This window comes from Saccostrea cucullata, unplaced genomic scaffold, assembly GCF_032062105.1.
Source record: "Saccostrea cucullata isolate Sc308-1 unplaced genomic scaffold, CSIRO_AGI_Scuc_v1 ctg785, whole genome shotgun sequence".
NCBI classification, from domain to species: Eukaryota; Metazoa; Mollusca; class Bivalvia; order Ostreida; family Ostreidae; genus Saccostrea; species Saccostrea cuccullata.
The window spans coordinates 1-20,387 of NW_026918257.1; the positions used below are offsets into that span (position 1 = coordinate 1).

The 20,387-nt window shown below is 33.4% G+C and overlaps 1 protein-coding gene across 1 annotated transcript; it reads right to left on the reverse strand.

Moving 5' to 3' along the window:
- Positions 1-12,532: 12,532 nt before the first annotated feature.
- On the reverse strand, positions 12,533-20,301 carry LOC134260570 (rRNA N6-adenosine-methyltransferase ZCCHC4-like). Its single transcript, XM_062743119.1, has 12 exons — positions 20,192-20,301; positions 18,559-18,757; positions 18,118-18,301; positions 17,766-17,857; positions 16,245-16,317; positions 15,931-16,147; positions 14,325-14,425; positions 14,032-14,150; positions 13,832-13,907; positions 13,109-13,229; positions 12,798-12,873; positions 12,533-12,600 (listed from the first exon to the last, which is right to left on the reverse strand). The coding sequence occupies exons 1-12, from the start codon at positions 20,262-20,264 to the stop codon at positions 12,543-12,545; spliced, it is 1,389 nt and encodes a 462-aa protein (XP_062599103.1). The 5' UTR covers positions 20,265-20,301; the 3' UTR covers positions 12,533-12,542.
- Positions 20,302-20,387: the final 86 nt, after the last annotated feature.

Genomic DNA, 20,387 nt, shown 5'->3' on the forward strand with positions numbered 1-20,387 from the left:
TGCGTTAAGAATGTACATCAACATTTTTACCTTGTGGACATTTAACGCACTTTGAAAAAAGTATGTGTAAGACAGAAATTCTAGACTCAGATATCAGTTATTGAGAGAATCGGTTTTTGATAATTTTATCTCATACGTGTTGGTGATACAGGCCGTTGGATAAACTTATGCTTTATCAACGGGTAGATGCTTTATCAATAGCACTTCCGGTTTTGACACGAACCCTCGCTTCAAGATTTTATTTTATTGAAACTTTTATTTGTGAAAATTGTTGCCCTTATAAAATGAATGATAAAGGGTAGCAATATCGTTAAAAGCAAGATGTCAAAGAAGTGTCTTATTTTATCAAGGAACCCGTTGGCTATTTGAAGACAGATGTTACCCCCCCCTCTTAGATCGTTTTCGGAGCAAGTAAAGCCTACATGTACCAGTTAAGTTGTTGTTATAAGACTCCTTTGACATCTTTAACAATGCTTTCTTATATTATACTACGTATGCCTACCTAGTAATGTAGGTGTAACTTACCATGGATCAGCAAACAATCTAGACAAAGTCTAGACCCCTAGCCTTGCCTAGCACGATTTGTACTGCCATCGTAAAAAGAGTTGATTTTCACGATCCCCATAGTCCTAACAACTTTCAGTCAGAAGTTCGTTTGATGTAAAGCTCCAGCAATTTTCACATGATGTTTTCAAAGACACAGATACACACCCTATTACCGGCAACTGTGACAACCGATGCAACTGTGACAACAGACGGCAAAGTTATCAATCGCTATGACAGAGACCTAATTGATATCATAATTTTGACTATTTATAACAATCATTTACTTTCTTTTTGTGGTTTACCGTTTTGATCTAACCTTAAACTATTTTTCTGTTAAATATAAAACTTTGATTCCTTATTGAAACAAAATAAGAACAAAATAAAGCTAAATTTCAATCGCTGTGCAGGAAAAATTGGTCAAATTGAGCTTATATGATAAAAACTGCTTTTCTTTGCTCACATTTCTTGTTGGATATAATAAATTTAGACTTTTTGAGGCATAACTTCAAAATATGGATAATTTTTGTTGTTTAATAAAAGCGCCACAAGCGTTTAATTTTGTTTGGTGAAATCATTTTGGCTATCGTGTACAACAGACGAGGCAAACAATGACAGCAGATTTAAAACGAAATACGTCAATCAGAAACAGTGGATACAAAGTTGAATAAAGTATAAATTAGCTGTATCCTGGTAAGCATCAAATCTCCTCAAGACATATTTTGGCTGTTAATATTGGTCATATGAATGGTACTTGCTATCACAGGTATTTATGGACATGTATCCCTCCCCCACGAGATTTTAAAAAAAAACTCATCGTAAAGATCTTTTTTTTTATTTTCCTATTATACACATGATGAATAAGTGTAATAAATATAATTTGTGGAAAAAATGTCCATTAAGCCCTGGGGTTTTATATCGGAGGGGGTGGGGTGTTCCTGTCCACAAGTACTCGGGTTGTATACGACAGCAACTGAATCAAACTATTATTCGATAATCAACACAATATATTTTGCGCACCTTTGGGGAGAATTTCTCCACTTTCTAGCATTGGTCAATCATTTATCTTTCACTCCCTTATTCTAAGCCCATTATTTAACTAATTTGTATGTTTTATCCATCTCCCAAACACTTTATAATGGTCTCTTTAAGTGATAAACTAGCTTGATTAGAATTATTTGTTAGGTTGTTGAAAATTCACTTCAAGCAAGTTTATTGCCTGTAGAGACAACTATAAATGGTTGGGAGGTGAATAAAATATACATGTTGGCTACGAATATTTCAAGTATTGGGTAGTGAAAGGTAGTTGATTGACCAATGCTTGAAAGTGGAGAAATTTTCCCCAAAAGGCGCAAAAAATATTGGTAAATTTTACCTTTTTTGCATTACTGGATCTGTAGCGTTATGGTCAAAGACAAATATATAAAACCATAACGCTACAGATCTGCAGCTATTTTGATCGCAACATCGCAGGTAGCGACAATAATCTGCAAGAACACTCTTACTGTGTACAATTTTATGCTGAAGTCTGCATCAAACGTAACAGCTTCGTACGTAAGGAATGCCCCTTTTAGCAATTTTATTAAAAAACCAAGTTTATAACTACTTAAAACTTTTACAAAATGATTAATATTTTTATTATTTTTGAATACTTTACTTGTAGGTACTTTAGTGTGGTCCTTGATTTTTCACAGTTCCAAATATCCATTGTTCGTTCCCTAGCTATCGTTGGAAAGCAAAATTACGAACATTCACCAATGGACCGTCTTATTTAAACATGTTGATTATCAAATAATAGTTTGATTCAATTGTTGTCGTATACAACCATAGGTACATGTGGACAGGAACCAGGGGTTTTCCTGGCTTGTTTTTGGGTCCGTTTACAGGACCCATTCCCAATCAAAAAATCAGCCATATTTTCCCAATTCTGAATCTTTTTTTTCCCAATTTTGTATCCTTAATTTTTTTAGAGAGTTCAGAAAGAAGTACAATACTTTGTTTCCTTGCAAGACGTCTGAAAGTCTCAACAGGTGTCAACATGCGATCGTATCATCGCTCTATATCATTTTTTTTATCATCCAATAACAGCTGAATAATGTGTAACTCTTTATAGCTGTCTACACTTGTTTACTCTATTGTAAAACAGACACTTATTGGTCCCTTCATTTTCATTTATATGGGAAAATAACAAAATTGGTCCTTTTTAAAATTTTCCCAATTTGATCGCATTTCGCGTCAATTTTCCCAATTCTATGGACCCCGGTCCCAGTTAAAAAATGGTAGGAAAACCCCTGGGAACACCCCACCCCCTCCGATATAAAACCCCAGGGCTTAATGGACATTTTTTCCACAACTTATATTTAAGGTCTTCCGTCTTCACGGAAGACCTTATAGTGATTCTATTGTTTCTTATTATTAAGGTCTTCCGTTTCAGTCGGAAGACCTTATAGTGATTCTACTGTTTTTTCTTATTATTATTATTATTATTTTTTTTTCCCCAAATCTTGTCGGCAAGATTTCTCAAAGATGGCTGGACAGATTTTCATGAAATTTTCAGAGATGATAGAGAACAAAAATACGCCCAGGCGTTTTTTTCATTTTTTCAAAATTCACTTCCGGTCGTCAGATATGTCCGATTTCCGCTTTTTTAAAAATAATTTTGTCTAAGTCATATCTCAGAAACGGTAAGAGATAAAGACACCAAACTTATATGAGTAATAGATCTTAATAAGTAGGCATGTCCATTTGGGTTAAGATCGTCCGCCGTCACTTCCGGTCGTCACAGGAAGTGATCTAAGAAATTGAAAATTTCAACTTTTCTTTCTTGAATCTTTTTTAGCATCACATTATAAAACCTTATTTGTACTTTCGAAATATATCAGTCCCACCGGAAACAAAAACGTCAACTTCCGGTTTTAAGAGAAAAACTGCATATTTTGAGTATTTTTCTTTCTCATAAATATTTTTTATAGATAAAGTATTTGTAATGATTTTTGGATATGTTATTAAGACTGCAAATGTCTACAGTAACGACAAATATCTTTGTAAAATTCACTTCCGGTCGCGTGATTTCCTGTCCTCAAAATGAGAAGTTATCATAGCTACATCTCGTAAACGGTAAGAGATTAAGACACCAAACTTATAGGAGTGATAGATCTTGATGAGTAGGCAAAATCAGTTGTGATAAGATTGTCAGCCGTCTCTTCCGGTCGTCACAGGAAGTGATCAAAAAAATCGAAATTTTGCACTTTTCTTTTATGAAACTGTTTTTGCATCACATTATAGCATCTTATTTGTAGTTTAGAAATATTTCAGTACTACCGGAAACAAAAAACGTCAACTTCCGGTTATAAGAGAAAAACTACATTATTTGAGTATTTTTCTTTCTCATAAATATTTTCTATTTATAAAGTATTTGTAATGATTTTTGAATATGTTATTAAGACTACAAATGTCTACAGTAACGACAAATATCTTTGTAAAATTCACTTCCGGTCGCGTGATTTCCTGTCCTCAAAATGAGAAGTTATCATAGCTAAATCTCGTAAACGGTAAGAGACTAAGAAACCAAACTTATAGGAGTGATAGATCTTGATGAGTAGGCAAAATCAGTTGTGATAAGATTGTCAGCCGTCACTTCCGGTCGTCACAGGAAGTGACAAATAAATAAAAAATTCAACTTCTCTTATGGAATCTTTCTTATTAATACATTATAGCATCTTATTTGTAATTTTGAAATCTGTCAGTCCCAGTGGAAACAAAAACGAGAACTTCCGGTTATACGAGAAAAACTGCATAATTTTTTTTTATAAAAAGAGCATTAAAAATGATTTTAGGACATGTTATTCAGACTGAAATGTCTAGAGTAACCTCAAATATCTTCAAAAATTTACTTCCGGTCACGTGATTTCTTGTCCTCAAAATGAGAAGATAATATAACGAGATCTTTTAAACTGTAACAGATCAAGACACTAAACTTATATGAGTAATAAACCATGAAGATTGGGCAACAAATAAATGGTAAAATGACTTTTGTATGTTATTAAGACTATAATTGTCTAAAGTAAAGTAAAGAATCTTGGTAAATTATACCTCCGGCCGTTTGTTTACCTGAAATCATTTAAAATATCATATGCTTTTTTTTTTAACCTAGATAAAAGCTCATTCATGCAGACAAATAGAGGAGAACGGAAGACCTTCTTTGTTGCTGTAGCAACAAGAGTTTCTAGTTATTATTATTCTTTTTTTTGACAAAATTTTGTGCAGGCGATTTCTCGAAAACTATCCAGCGGTTTTTCATGAAACTTTCACAAAATATGTGTCATTATATGAAGTTGTTACATCCGAAGAGAAATTTGGAAAATTCGCTTCTGGTGCCAAGTTATAGACAATTTCCTGATTTTAAAATACGATTTTGTCACCCCTTTTTGTCGAAAATGACTAAGGATATGAACTGGAGACTTATTGGAGATGATAGATCATGACTTTGTGGTTTGCAGAATCGCCTTTTCGTGTGTCGTCAGTACTTCCGGTCGTTACGAATTGCAAACTTAAAAAATTCGTATTTTCTAACTTTTTTGTTTTTCAGTATTTTTCATTTATATTTGGTATGGTAATAGAAGCCCTCCGTATAATGCTTACTATTTAATTTGTTTGAATGTTAATAAATCTGAAGTCTAGATATTAGCATTCAAAAATCTGAAGCGGGTCCAAAATGGCGGCTGTCTCTGTCAACGCCGACATTTCGCAATAGTGGTTTACGGAGGCAGCCGAGCGTTTGCTTGAACGAAAGTAACATAAGAATTAATTAAATGTAAAGGAATACTTGGATTGTCACGTCGTAGTTTCGTTGCAGTTCTGTGTCAAACTAACGTCTGCTATAATTGGTTTTGGCTGGTTTTCAAAGTAGAAAAACAAAAGACGATTGTTCAAAATGTGCAAATGAAATTCGATACCTTATATCTTTTGTGCATCACGGAAAAACTTATAAGTACAACTTTCTCAAAAAAGAATATCAATTAATATTGTCAGTATAAATCTTAACCACTGTTTTTCCTATGCACACTTGTGTCATATTAAACTAATAAATAAGACAAAAATAAGAAAACCATTTTTTTTTAAAGATTTCTTCATGGAGTTTATTTTAGCATTCTTGTTTCAAAGACCTGATTCAAGTTATTGAGCATAAATGATTTCTGATTCCTTGACCATCAAAGGGCGATCCATGTTTTTCGGCGAAACGTTTCAACCTTTTTCAATTAACTAATCGGGTTAGTTCAGTTTGGGGATAAACAGGAAATTAAAAAAAAAATTCATAACCGTTTCACCGCTTTAGTGTTACATGCATATATACAATATGCAATTTTTAAAATGTGTTAAATATACTTTCTAAACCTCAAATCTTAAGCTACATGTATAAGAACGTTCTTTTTTTAAATTTCATTGAAGCTATCACACCTATTTAATAGAACCTGCCAAAGAAAAAGCGCGAAGATTAACTCGTTGCGGTTGGCGCTAAATTTTGAATAGTGTCCCGCCTTTCATAATTTTAAGAGAGAAGCACTGTTTCCTTAACATATACAAGTAGATTTAGAGTAGAGGTCCCGATAGCGTAATATTTAGTGCGTTGGAATTTCATGCTCGCGACTTGGGTTCAATCGATCCCCCCTTGTGTGCAAATCTTTTCTTTTTTTCTTTTTCAGTTCGTTTTTTTTCCGGAATCGGACGGAAGACCTCTCGTTGCTCGCAACGAGTGTCATATCTAGTTATTAAACTTATTCATCATGTGTATACAGGAAAATAAAAAAAAAATAGATCTTTACGATGAGTTTTTTTTTAAATCTCGTGGGGGAGGGATACATGTCCATAAATACCTGTGATAGCAAGTACCATACATATAACCAGTATTAACAGCCAAAATATGTCTTGAGGAGATTTGATGCTTACCAGGATACAGCTAATTTATACTTTATTCAACTTTGTATCCACTGTTTCTGATTGACGTATTTCGTTTTAAGGTCTTCAATCCCTAATAGCAACAAATTCAATGAAATTGAAAAGATAACAGATATGTAGGCATTGAATATTCAGTTTATTTAGACATACTTCCCATTTATTACTATAAGTATGTTTAGTGGGATGTGTCCTAATTCATGACCTTGAATTTTGGTAAGAGTTATCTCCCCTTTTTTAATTAATAAAAAAAAAATCAATTAAAAAAAAAAATTTAGCGGGTAAAAAAAATTGTTTTCAATCATCATTCTATTTTTAATATTTCAATGCATCTTTCCACCGCAGGATTTATTGATATTCAAATTATTTGAATTTTTATTTTGAAAAAACGCTTTTCCCCATAGACTTCAATGCAATCTTTGTTAATTAACTACTGCTTAATTAATGAACTTTTTGAAAATTTCTCGTGGGCAATCCTTTTCTACTATAAAGTTCTTTAATATAATATCAGAGTATTGTGTACTTGACGGACATTTAAGGGTAGAGAATTTGGTCCCATTAGGGATTGAAATCCTTAAATCTGCTGTCATTGTTTGCCTCGTCTGTTGTACACGATAGCCAAAATGATTTCACCAAACAAAATTAAACGCTTGTGGCGCTTTTATTAAACAACAAAAATTATCCATATTTTGAAGTTATGCCTCAAAATGTCTAAATTTATTATATCCAACAAGAAATGTGAGCAAAGAATAGCAGTTTTTATCATATAAGCTCAATTTGACCAATTTTTCCTGCACAGCGATTGAAATTTAGCTTTATTTTGTTCTTATTTTGTTTCAATAAGGAATCAAAGTTTTATATTTAACAGAAAAATAGTTTAAGGTTAGACCAAAACGGTAAACCACAAAAAGAAAGTAATTTTATGAATGTTATAAATAGTCAAAATTATGATATCAATGAGGTCTCTGTCATAGCGATTGATAACTTTGCCGTCTGTTGTCACAGTTGCATCGGTTGTCACAGTTGCCGGTAATATATTAATAGGGTGTGAGATAGCTAAATTTTGAACTCGATCTACTTTCTCTCGCCGCATGTAAACATCAACGGTGCTACGTCATCAAGTTATACGTCATCAATTTGATTTTGGCAGTCATTCATGTAGTTTCGCAGGGGAAGTCTCAAAGTTTTGTTAAAACGAAAGTCGTATGAGATAAATAGAACATCTATAATTGTGTGATTTGAAATTGGCTTTATCCAACTCGTTGAAATGGTGTATATTCGCTCGGCAAGCCTCGCGAATATATACACCATTTCAACTTGTTGGATAAAGCCAATATCAAATCACACAATATAGATATCCTCTATATATCTTTCGAAAAATGTTTTAATTTACATGTATTGATTAACCCTCCTCAAGAACAAGGAGAAGATGATTATAATTATATAGAATGTCTCTCGGACCAACTCCTTTTTACTTAGCTAGCAAATTGAAAGTGGAAACCTCTCACCCCCCTCCAAGGTAAGCCCCCGTTTTTAATTCCTATATTATGTATATCTTAACAAAGCATTTGTGTGTCTACCCCCCCCCCCCCCCCCCGGTACTGATGCCTATGTTACACCCAGATATATGTATTTGCATAACTAGTGTGACGTTGAAAATTTCAATAAATTTTAGTTTTCATTAAATGCATGCAAACTGGAAAAAAAATTAAGTATACAGTAAAACATTCAAGAGAGAATGAATTTTCAAAGTATGGAAAAATAAAAATTGCCCACATTCACATCTTGAAATGACCTTATCACCAAAAAGTTATCCAACAGGTTCAATTATTTATCATACCTAAGATTTTCAATCATATTCACCAAGCCATACACATTTTTTCAAAGTGCGTTAATATAGTCGATATCAACACACTTTGGAAAGACATTTTATTTGTTCAAAAAGCGTTGATTTGGTCCCAATTTTAACGCACATTGAAAAAATGGCCAAAAAGGCAATTCACACTCTTCCTGATACAAGCGATTTCCTATTTGAGAAGTGTAATCTTTCTTTGGGTATTACATATATATACCTACATTTTTTATCTCTTGACTTTAGAGTTTAATCGTGGTTTTGCATAACTTTCATTTTTTCTAACATGGGCATAACTTTTGAACGGTTGGTTCTAGGACTTTGTTTCATGGTACATGTAAATGAATTGTTCAAAGTGATCGGTGTTCCACAGTAGCTTTCATTTAAAACCAATTTATTTGAACTTTTGACCTTGACCTAAATCTGAAAAATATTAAACAAAATTTTTAAATAGTTGTTGCCATGTTGGTTCCTTGGGACAAGACTTTTTGGGGTTACACATTTCGTTCCTCATGACCTTGAACTTTTAGTATGACCTGCATTTGAAAAACTAACCTTGCCTGTAAACTTTGAAATTTTTTGTACTCTGACTCATGTACCCTTATTATCCTTCCATTGGTACCAACAGTCTTGACCTTAAAACCTTGATCTTGGAATCTTGTGATGGTCTTTTGTAAAACTCAAACCTTGCATGGCTATATTATGGTTGGTGTATGCTGGGCTTTCACATACTGTAGAAGTACTTTTTTCCGCGTGGTATTAATTTATGCTACGTACGCCGTCAAACATTTTCCGCGGAAATTTGTCCCATTGAACTCAAAATACTTGTAAAGATTATAGTGAGAGTCTAAGAAATCCGCGTAATTTTCTACCCACCGTTTAAACAGAAATAAAGATTATGTGAAATAACGACCCCGTGGAAAAAAGTACGTCTACAGTATTACATTTATTTCTTACAGCAACTAGAAAACTGACCAGTCAGCAAGGGCCCCGCCATGGAGTAGAATTAATAGGATGCAGCTTACGGAATGATTAAAAAATGTACGAAGAATAAGCAACAGCAACTGTATTATTAAAATTTCAAGATAATTCCTGAATATTTAAAAGCCTGAAAATAATATCCTTGTATTTACATTAGGCAGTAAAGAACAACTTAACATTGAATGTATATTTAAACAATTATAAAGCTTGTGTTTTATAAAATGCCAGCCTTCAATGAATGCAAATATCATGAAGGCTTGACCTTAAAACAAACAGCAGTTGCACACAAAGGTTTTCATTAATCTTAAAGTGACAGATAAAGAAAAGCCTACTAAATTTTCTGCAGCAGGCTAGATAATTAATCCCAAGGGATTAATTGTACCTCTCTCATCATTTTCTTCCAAAGTTACAATAAGAACTTTTTCATTATTAATGATAGAATGGGGTTTTTATACAACTATCCTAAAAATTAATAATATTCTTGAATTAACATAAAGTGAAAAAAGTAAATAAAAAAAATCTTCTTTCATCTATTTCTTGTTATTAGAATTCAATGAAATCAGTAATGGTTATAAGCCGAAAACTGTCCATTATGTCAGATATTAGACGACCCGAGGCGCGTTAGTGCCGAGGTGAGTCTAATATCTGACATAATGGTCAGTTTGAGGCTTATAACTTACTTAAAACATTTCTCCACTGTCGAACACTTCCATTGTTAACTTATTGGACAGTCACAGGTAAGGTCTCGTTCTGCTTGGATGGCTACCTGGCACTGTTCATCAAGTAAGGCCAAAGAAAACCAGTTTTGGTTTTCCTTCTCTCTTTATAAATAGTAGGAATCATCGAGAGGTGTTTTATATCAATAAATATGAACATTAACTTTGTTTAGTCTTATTTATCCGCATTGCGACATTTTTTTAACCATACTACGCATGCTTAAAAGTCAGTTCAACAAAATTCTTTACAATTTATTCATTTAATAACGCAACCACCACGGATGACGACGTACATCTTAATTTTGAAAAAAGACCTTCAGAATCGGCAGTTTTGACGATGCCATTTATCGATTACACCAAGATGCCTCAGTTCAAGTTTTCTACCATATATATATTCTTATGTATCGGAATTTGCAAGAAACAGTTTCTGTTAACAGGTAATTTTTGTAAAACAATAAGATTTGAAGGACTTTACTCCAACCACTGTATAAGCATTTTCTATTTAAATGGGATTTCTGATGATTTTTGTTTTAATGCAACGGTTACTCTTTTGTGTGCAGGTTTTGAACTGGGAAGGATTTTACTCCAGCCATCCCTTAAAACAGCGACAGACACTTGCTAAAACAACGCGGGCCTAGGTGGAAAAATGTTCATAGAATACCGATCGAAATTACTACAGATTCCGTTGGAATTTCATGAGCGAAATTTTGTGCTAAATGCAGAAAAAGTGGATATTTAGATAAGCAAAAAAGCCCAAGGTTGTGTGTATGCTTCTCATTCATCTTTTGTGTCCCTTGGATTCTATATATGTTCCATGGATCGATCATTGTGAAATGAATCTAATACGGTGTATATAGCATTTAATGAACGCTGAATTTAGGAAATATAGGAAATTTATGATCGGAGCCACGGATAAGTCTTCAATAATGAATGTGAGACATTCAATTCACTGTGGATTATTTGTGACATTTTCTTGTGAAATGTTAACATTTAATGCTACTAATTTCCTACATTATTAAATTGTTTGATTTGTCATTGTCTTTTAAGTGCTGTTTATTTATTTGCCTCGCCCTTTGTTCTCATTTGAATGTTACCTGTACCTGTCCAATAAGTTGAATCTTATTGGACACCTACAGGTAACTTATTGGACGGGGTGCAGGACAATAACAAATTTATTGAACCAGGTTTAACAAAAGGTGACGTCACAAAAATGTTTTAATAACTATTAAACAAAAATAAATTATAAAAATTTATATTTAAATCCACATTTCAGAGTGTTCATAGCATTCCAAATTGACTTAAATTCAAAACAAACTTCATTTGCAGAAAGAGGTGGTAATTCATCTCAATTTGACAGATAAAGATAATGCTCTGGATTTTCTTCAGGAGGAAGGCTAATTAATCCCAAGGGACTCATAGCAGCATTCAGTTTACAATGGGAACATCTTCAGCAGTTATCTCTCTTTGCCAATGCTTTTGTATATAAAGTTAAGGAATCTACCCCACCACCCCAGCTCCAAACCAGGGGACATAGAGAACCAAACTTAGCATCAAAATATGTGTTTCTGCCTACTGAACTACCATACCAAATTTGTACTTGATTGGGCAACCATAAAAAAGTTGTCCATTCATTCTTATGCATAGTTAAGGAATCTACCCCACCACCCCAGCTCCAAACCAGAAGACATAGAGAACCAAACTTAGCAGCAAAATATGTATTTCTGCCTACTGAACTACCATACCAAATTTGAACTTGATTGGGCATCCATAAAAAAAGTTATTAGAAAAAAACAGAAAGTTTGTGGACGGAAGAGTGACAGACGGACAGCTAGACAGCTAGACAGACGGACGGACAGAGTGATTACTATAGGGCACCCGCAAATCCCTGCAGGGCCCTAATTAAGAGCTTTCCTTTGGCACCACATTTCTGAACTGTTTGACTTTTTGAAAAGAAAAAAAAAAAAACTTACTACCTTGATACTGAGGTATCAATTTTCCCCAAATACATGTATGATTGTAGTTATTTCTTACAATGGACTATTCCGATTTTGTGAAGAACATACATAAAGTTGACTGCACATCACTTATCGATAATGGCACTGCACAAACAATTTATTCCAACTTAGCAAAAAAACCCATGCAATCAAAGGGCTTTCTGGACAGGGCAAAAAGCGCAGACCCTTGGAAATTTCAGAAGAGGGATCAGGTGCCTTCATTGAGAGTATATCCTGTTGACAGGTTATTCGTTATTCTTTACATAAGCCCTATATATTGATAAGGTTGATGAAATATTCGGTTCTATAAAGTTTCACTGGAAATAGCCAAGCTTAACTATGATAATGTTATACATGTATATTGCGTACATATAGTATTTTTAACAACTGACTTTGAAATTCTTTTTGTGTCTTAAGCTGTAATATTGAGTCAGAACTCTATTTTCATACAAAATAATTGCCTGTTAAACACAAAGAAGAATTTGATAGATACCAAGTTTTATTTTAAATTTTTGTATATTTCATTTTTTTTCTTGCTCCATCTTCAGACCATTTCTTCTTCCTTAAAAAATAAAAAGATCAATTGCCAAACATATAGAACATTACTAGTATCTCACATTAAACCATTGCTATTGTGAAATAGAATTTCTTTTCAATTAAAATCTTCTTTAAAATAAGATTTAAATGTTTGGGAATTCCTGTGGTATACATGTATATAATATTGAACTGTAAAATTTGAAGTGTAATTTAACTTTGAACCTTTCGGCTGGTGATTGAGTTCCTGTCTTTGGACAATTTCTCCTCTTGTGACCCAAAGCTCCACAAATATGGCATCCTACATATAAAAAAAATCAATCAATCAAACAATCAAAAAGTTTTCTATATTTTTTAGATCCTTAAGAATGATACCTTTTGAAAGGGAACTGTTAAATATGGAACCTTTCTAGAGCTTTGAAGTAAAAAGGGAGAAAATTATTTTGTCATGGCCTTCTATGACTCAAGATTCAGAAAAGAGAATCTGTATCTACATTTCCTTCTGAATTCATAAGTACACTAAAAATTATTTTTACCTTGGCTAGGTTTCCCACAGTTGTGATCTTTTAACTGACATGATTTACAAACACTGCAATGTTCTTTGTTGGGCTTCACACACCGTTCACACTGAAAACAATGTTTGTATGTCCTGCCATCCTTCAAAAATATAAAAACTTCTGTAGACATTTTAACATTCTTGGAAAAATGTACACCTGAATATTCAGTGTAGGAGGAATGACATAGATTTAAAGAAAAACAAAAGAGATATTTGTGAAAACACTTATGCCCCCCCTCCCTTCCCTTGAGCATTACCCTAAGTCCAGGGGACATACTTCTGTTAAAAATTTCTCGATCATACCCCAAACAGAACTTGACTTAGATATTCTTATGATAAATCTTTATTTCAAATTTGATTTTAGTATGTGCAACCTCAGGCTCTGCAAAGAAAATGAACAGAAACTGCAGGTAATTGGAATTTTTCTAAGTCCATGGGGCATAACTCTGTCAAACATTGCTCAATCACAAAACTTGACCTAGACATTCTTATGATAAATCTGTTTACCAAATTTTATTTCAGTTTGTGCAACCTCTGCAAAGAAATGAATGGAAACTGATGATGGACCGACAGACTGACTGACAGACAGCAGCATAGCAATATGCTCTCCAAAGAGGATATAACAATTATACACGAATAAAATTGTACCTGTAGGTAGAATGACATATACTGAATGGCTTACAGATAATTCGTACAGACTTACTTTTGAGGGGCAAATGTCACAGACATCACAGTGAACATTTTCCTTAGAAGAATACCTATTACATACTTTACAAAACCTAAAAACATAAAAAAGATTTTCATATGATTTATCAAATGTCAGAAAAGTATATGGTCGAAAGATGAAAATGTAGTTTATATATATGTAATCTGATGAATATAAAAAAACTCATGACACACTACCTGTACCCCTCTTCTGCTGGGAGGGGGATCTTATGAGGGGGAACATTAGTAAATATCCTAACTGGGGAACCATACTTCTTCACATCACCCTGGAACAGCTGATGGTTGTCATAATCCACCTAAAAACAGTAAAGTGATAGATCAGATGAAATGAAATAATAAACCAATTACGTTATTATTGAATCATTTTCATTTTTTGTTTTCTACTACGATATTAATTCATTTGAAAACTGCAATCCATTCCTTTTTCATTTGAATGAAACATTAATAGGTAATTTACATAGTTTACCTACCTTGTAATCTAGCATTTGGAAATCTTCAAATGAATCAATTATCCTCTTCTCCATAAAGTAAGGAAAGAACCATAAAATATGTAGCGAGGCATCGTCGGGGGCTGAAAAAATTCAGACATCAGAAAATTTATATGTACAGAGAGGCTGCATATAGGATTTTTCATGATAGTTGGATATGATTTTTATCCAACAATTGTTTTTTTTTTAATCCATGAGCCTTGGCGAGGGGATAAAAACAAAGATGGATAAAAATCTTCTACAAATCGTAGGAGATTCTTTTTATCCCATGTTTTATACAATCAATGTTGTTTACACAGTTTTAATATAGGAATCACTTTATTTCATTTTATCACTCTCATGCAAAACCCATTGTGATGTCACAGCAATGGGATATCAAAAACGAGAGACCCATGGGCCTTATAGATCACCTGAGTATCATGTAACAACTTTCCAACCATTCAATTTGGTTCGTGTTTTAAACCAGAGGCCATGAAATTCACAATTTTGAAAGATCATAACTATACACTTGGCAGAGTAACAAAGAGAAAATGCATTCCACTTTATAACCAGTTGTGTTTCCTTACCCTACATATTTCAAAATTTTATCATAAATTTTTTGGAAATTTTATCATAAATTTTATTTCATCACAAATGGTTGATTAATACCAAAGAGCACATTTCAAAGCATTAATCTATTTTCAGACTAAGTAACAACCCACCCCATCCCACCCCCAGGCACGTCTGATCCGGGGACCCTTAAAGTAACCATTTTGAGAGAGGCACCTTTCTTCATCATAAATATGTACTCCATTCATTAGCTTTATACCCAGGAGCAAAGGGAAAGATTTTCAAAGAATTCATGCATTTTCAATATATAATCAATAGAGCCCCACCCTAACACCAGAAAAGCTGACCCTGCAGCCATGAAATTCCTACTTATGGAAGAGGCAGCCTTTTTCAACATAACTATGTACTTGGTTAGTTTATTTAATTCCCAGCAGTAGAGAAGTAGAATATCAAGAAAATAATGCATTTCCACTACATAATCTGTTTAGCCCCGCCCTAGCACTAGAACCCCTGCCCCTGGGGCCATGGATTTCACAATTTTGGTAGAGGACTCAATGCTGATTACAATCATGCCAACAGTTTGACTGATTGACATTAAGGAGTAAAGAACAAATTTTAAAGATTGCATTAATTTTATTGGTTTTGGCCACATCCCTCAGGCCCCAGGGGGGCAGGGATCATGAAATTCACAAGTGGTTGCAGAGAAGAAGCTGAAAATGTTCAAATGTTAACAGACAACACACAGTGATGGGAGAAAACACCATATAAGTAGAATTTTTAGCGAGGATTTAATTTTGGCATTATTAGCAAGGGTGCCAAGATTGCTAAAATTGAATATCTTTAAAAATTAATTGCATTTTTATTTGTAATATTAATGTGCATTTTAAAATCACTAAAATAACATCTCGCTAAAAATAAATTACCAGTTTTTAAGGACAAATCACTAAATTTGCATCTCGCTAAAATTTCCACTTATACGGTAGACAGCAAAAGGTCACCTGAGTTTACTCAGATGACCTAAAAATACATTTCTGTAAACCTTGTGATGTTATCCTCCAAAGGTTTGACAATTTCCTTAAAGAAGCTGCCAAAGCCTCCACCATCCCACCAAATGGTGGATCAAATACCATGGCAACCTGGTCATGGGAACAACTGTCCAAAAACGTGGTTAATGAAGCTGCCGATTTCTCCCCATCAAAGAAATAGTGGTTAAACATGTTGTACCTAGCATAGTGATTAGGCCCATACAATTGCATCTAAAATTAAAGTTCAGAATTTTATGCTTTTTGAACAATCATGAATTTGCATATTCATAAAAGAAATTATAATATTTTGTGATATAAATTGACTTACATATCTTGAATCCAAATCCAAAAGAAAACTTGTCAGTGTTTCATTCTTTTCATTCATTATTGCTTCATGAATTCTGTGCAAAATATAATAGTAAAATGTTTCCAGAGATATATTTTAATAATGGATATGTTCTTCATTTCTTGATAAATTAATAAAAATTTCACTACACAGGTAAAGTACTAGTTTACTCCATGTTGCTTGGATACATGTATATGTACAAGGGTTGATCCAAAAGTTCGTGGAATTTTTTCATATTTTATTTATTTGTAACTTTGTAAGCGAAATTAGTTGAAATTTACAACTGAGAATAAAGACACTTGTTGAATTTTTTAAATAAAAAAACATTTTAAATATTTATGACTGTAACTGTATAGCAGTTGCCATAGAAACGGTTGCTTGGAAATGCGGGGGAGACATTAAAGCGTTTATTATCATTTTAATTCTTTATATGTGAAATGATAACAAAACCGCACTGTGTGGTACATAAAACGAAAATTATGACATTATTACGATTGCTTGATCTTTTATAAATCTTTGTGTGACAGTTTTACTGATTTTACTGGATATTTAGTTATTAGTTAATTATTCACTGTTCATCTTTAAGTTGTTAGACAACATCCAATTTCGGTCTCGTCATAAGATTTGTGAAAATCCCGGTATCACTCTATCTTCAAAGCGTGTATTATTGACATAGACTGGGGAAAAATGCATTTAGTTACTGGTTTTCTAGTGGCATATGAAATTTAAGAAAAATAGAACTTTCGTGGACGTTGATTTAAGGTGATGCCGTTATTGGAGGCTCTGTTTTAAGTTTTTATCCCCTAGGCGAATTAAAAGCGTTAATGGACGTTGTCGGCTGATATACTGTTCTTGACATTGCTACTAAAATTGGAACATCATATGGAAAGATCGAAAATATTTTGAAATATAAGTGAAAAATGAAAATAAGTTGGTGCGAGAGAGGATACCCAGGCTTTTCTTGAGAAAACAAATGGAGAAATTAAAGAGCTGCATACAATTTTGTAGAAATACGTATTCTGATTTGACATTAGGGTGAAATGCTTCTATAACATGACGTGACATACCTTACTTGACCTAACGTCGAAGTCTCCCCAGGGTTTCACAACTATCCATTTTCAGAAAGCTTGTGTGACCTTATTAGTGATTAGAAAATTTTCCAATATTGTTGCATTATGACTCTTTATTACAGATATGCCTGTTGTTTGCTTTCATCAAATCGCGATAAAATTTTAGAAAGAAATTCCACGAACTTTTGGATCAACCCTCGTATATACATTTGTACATCTCTCTCTCCTTTTATCAGTTAATGTTGATAGAAATGAAAGACTTCTCTCAGAAGACATGTTTCCTTTTTCTCTCATTCTCATTAATGTTAATACTGGAATCATTTTAATTCAGTGAAGTGTAAGAATATCAAAATACTTTGAACTCCTGAAATTTCTACTAGTCTATCATATCAAATTTAATTCCTATGATAAATGCATACTTGTCTTTACATACCTAGGTGCTCCTAAACAAATTACATGTGTTTTATTTAGGCTCTTTAATTGCTCCAGGACAAACTTCACTGTCTTCTCAGAAAACAAATATTGCTGAAAAAGAGGAAACAACCATGAAATCTTTAATTAATTGCCCCATATTTTTTCCTGAGACACACACAATTATGGGTATGATAAAGCAACCCCTTCAATTTAGCAGTTTGTTGTAAGGAGACATTCTTATCCTCAGAAGATTTATTTCTTTTTCCTTCTTACTTCTTGATTACATGTACTTCAGAGTAAATTTTACAAACAATATAAAAAGCATTTATACATATAAAAATGGACAAACCAATGTGATAAGAAATACTCACAGCGTAAGTTTTGTTATTGTCGAGGGGAAGGAAAAGCTTTGATGGTACTTTTAACATGGCATTGCTGATGTTGCTCAGAATGTCATGTTTAGTATGATCCTTCACCTCACCTGGCAGCAAAAACAATCCACATGTCCGGCACAAAACTCTCTCCTTCTGAGGTAGCTTTTTAAAGCTTAAAAACCTAGGATAAAAACAAATTATAGAATAATTACATATCTTAATTAAATTATGAATTATTTTTTTTTTGAAAAATCCTAGTATAATTGAGGCCAAACCTATTTTGTCAGACACCTGATGGAAAAAAAAATATGCACAGGCAAGTGATTATATAAAAAAAATATTGGTGCGTCCTGAATATATGCAGTATATTTTTGTTTTTGTTTTATTCAGTGAATAAAATACGAGGGAAAGTTGACATATGATACCACAGACAAATACCTTTTCCTATACTGTTTGTGTGTATACATTAAATCTTCAGATTTATGTCTCATTTTTTCCATTTCTTTCTTTTCCTTTGTGGTTTTCTCATCACACCACTTGAAGAAACCACAAACTTTTCTGTCCCTGAATGCTGAACAAGCAAAGAATCTCCTGCCCCCATTAGAACCACTGTATCGAACAAACATAAGAGCTGGACCTAAAAAAAACATTACATGTGTATCTAAATTAAAACCAATAATGCCATACCAAAGTATATGTATTAGTTTAAAATAAAAAAAAGACACTTTTTCAAAATTATCATCTAATACATACCCACATTCTAAGAAAAGAATCTGGCAAAAGTGCATCAAGGACCTTTTTCAAGTTGAATTTTTTAAAACCCATAGTGTTTGATTATTCTCTGTTCAGAAATGAAAAGTTGAAGGAGTAGGATCTTTTTAAAAACTACCCCTTGTTAGACCTTACATAGAGAAAATGACAGAGGGGGCGGGCGTTTTAAAACGAGCCATCAACTTCTCAATAGAGAAAAGAAAGTGCAGGACCTGCTTGGTATCGGGTTTGTTCACCCGATCTACCTGTTCGCAGGAGTCTGTTCGAGCAGAGTCCGTTCCCCAGAAATATTGTTCGCCCAATATCTTGTTCGCCCTATACCTGGTTCACCCAATACTTGTATATTCTAGTATATAGTAATTATATGAATTAAGTATTAATTTCTTTACGAACTTGGGATTTTTTTTTAGTCTTATTATTTTTTAATTTGATGTCTTAATTTTTTTGAAGGCCATAATGTTTGAATTATAGTTAATTAGATGATTAATATGATTAATATCAATGTTAATTAGGGGATACATCGGATCCGTGTTATTACGAATTGCTGTATGCTTTGAAAACAGTTAAAGGACTGAGACGTCAATAGGTCCATTAGTGAAGCTGAACAGCGGATGATGAAGGTTTTACCTTTGAAGAATCTCTCCCTTTGATTTTTTTTTTTACAAAAAGTTAAGGAAAGAAATTCATTAAATCCTTATTCTATATCATATGGGCGAACGGACCCTGTGCGAACAATTCTTAGGATGAACGAACATACAACCGACCTGCATGCTTCATGGGCTTTTGTTAAAATTTTATAATATACACATGATATATCCAAGGATTAGATAGAATGTTCTATCGTTAAAATGATATTGTCCTACGGACCCGGTTTAACGACAGAATTCGTTCTGTGTATTCGTAATGTAGCAGAAAGAAACACGGGCGATAACTCGCATAGTGCATTTACTAGGAACAATCTAGAGAGTTCCGAATGTAAACATGGAGGTAATTTGAATCGAGAGAAAAACGTTGAGAAAATTAATTGGATTTTCGTCTTTAGATGGATTATTTTTTGGGATAAAAGGCATAAGCAATCTCAAAAAGGTTTGTTTTAATTATTTTGGTAGTTATTCCCAGTGCAAATCATTTTATATTCTTCAAAATCGTTTCGGAGCGGATCCGCTCCGATCTGCTACATTGCAAGTATATGGGACGTATTCTAACTGTGGTGAGGGCTTGTACCGAGACACAGTTAGATTATTCTAACTAATACAAGGATATGACAAGATAAAGAAAATGCATGTACATCTACACACACCATGTGCACATTGGGGTGCTTCCTCTCCTTGAAGATCGATGATTACATCAGTTTCTGAGATTCTGGCTGCCATAATCACTAATCAGGCTGCTTAAATGAAAGATTGAAGATGTCTCGTGTCCCACCTCATTCACTGTTTTGGGTGTTCAATATTTCATGAAGATCGAACCCGATCGTATAATTTATAAAAATACAC

Excerpts from the sequence above, each read along its gene's own strand:
- LOC134260570 (XM_062743119.1), bottom strand. The coding sequence starts at position 20,264 with ATGGCAGCCAGAATCTCAGAAACTGATGTAATCATCGATCTTCAAGGA. Across the intron at positions 18,302-18,558 it reads CACAAACAGTATAGGAAAAG|GTTTTTAAGCTTTAAAAAGC; the intron begins GTATTTGTCTGT and ends TTTTTATCCTAG. Across the intron at positions 16,148-16,244 it reads TGGATTTGGATTCAAGATAT|ATGCAATTGTATGGGCCTAA; the intron begins GTAAGTCAATTT and ends CTTTAATTTTAG.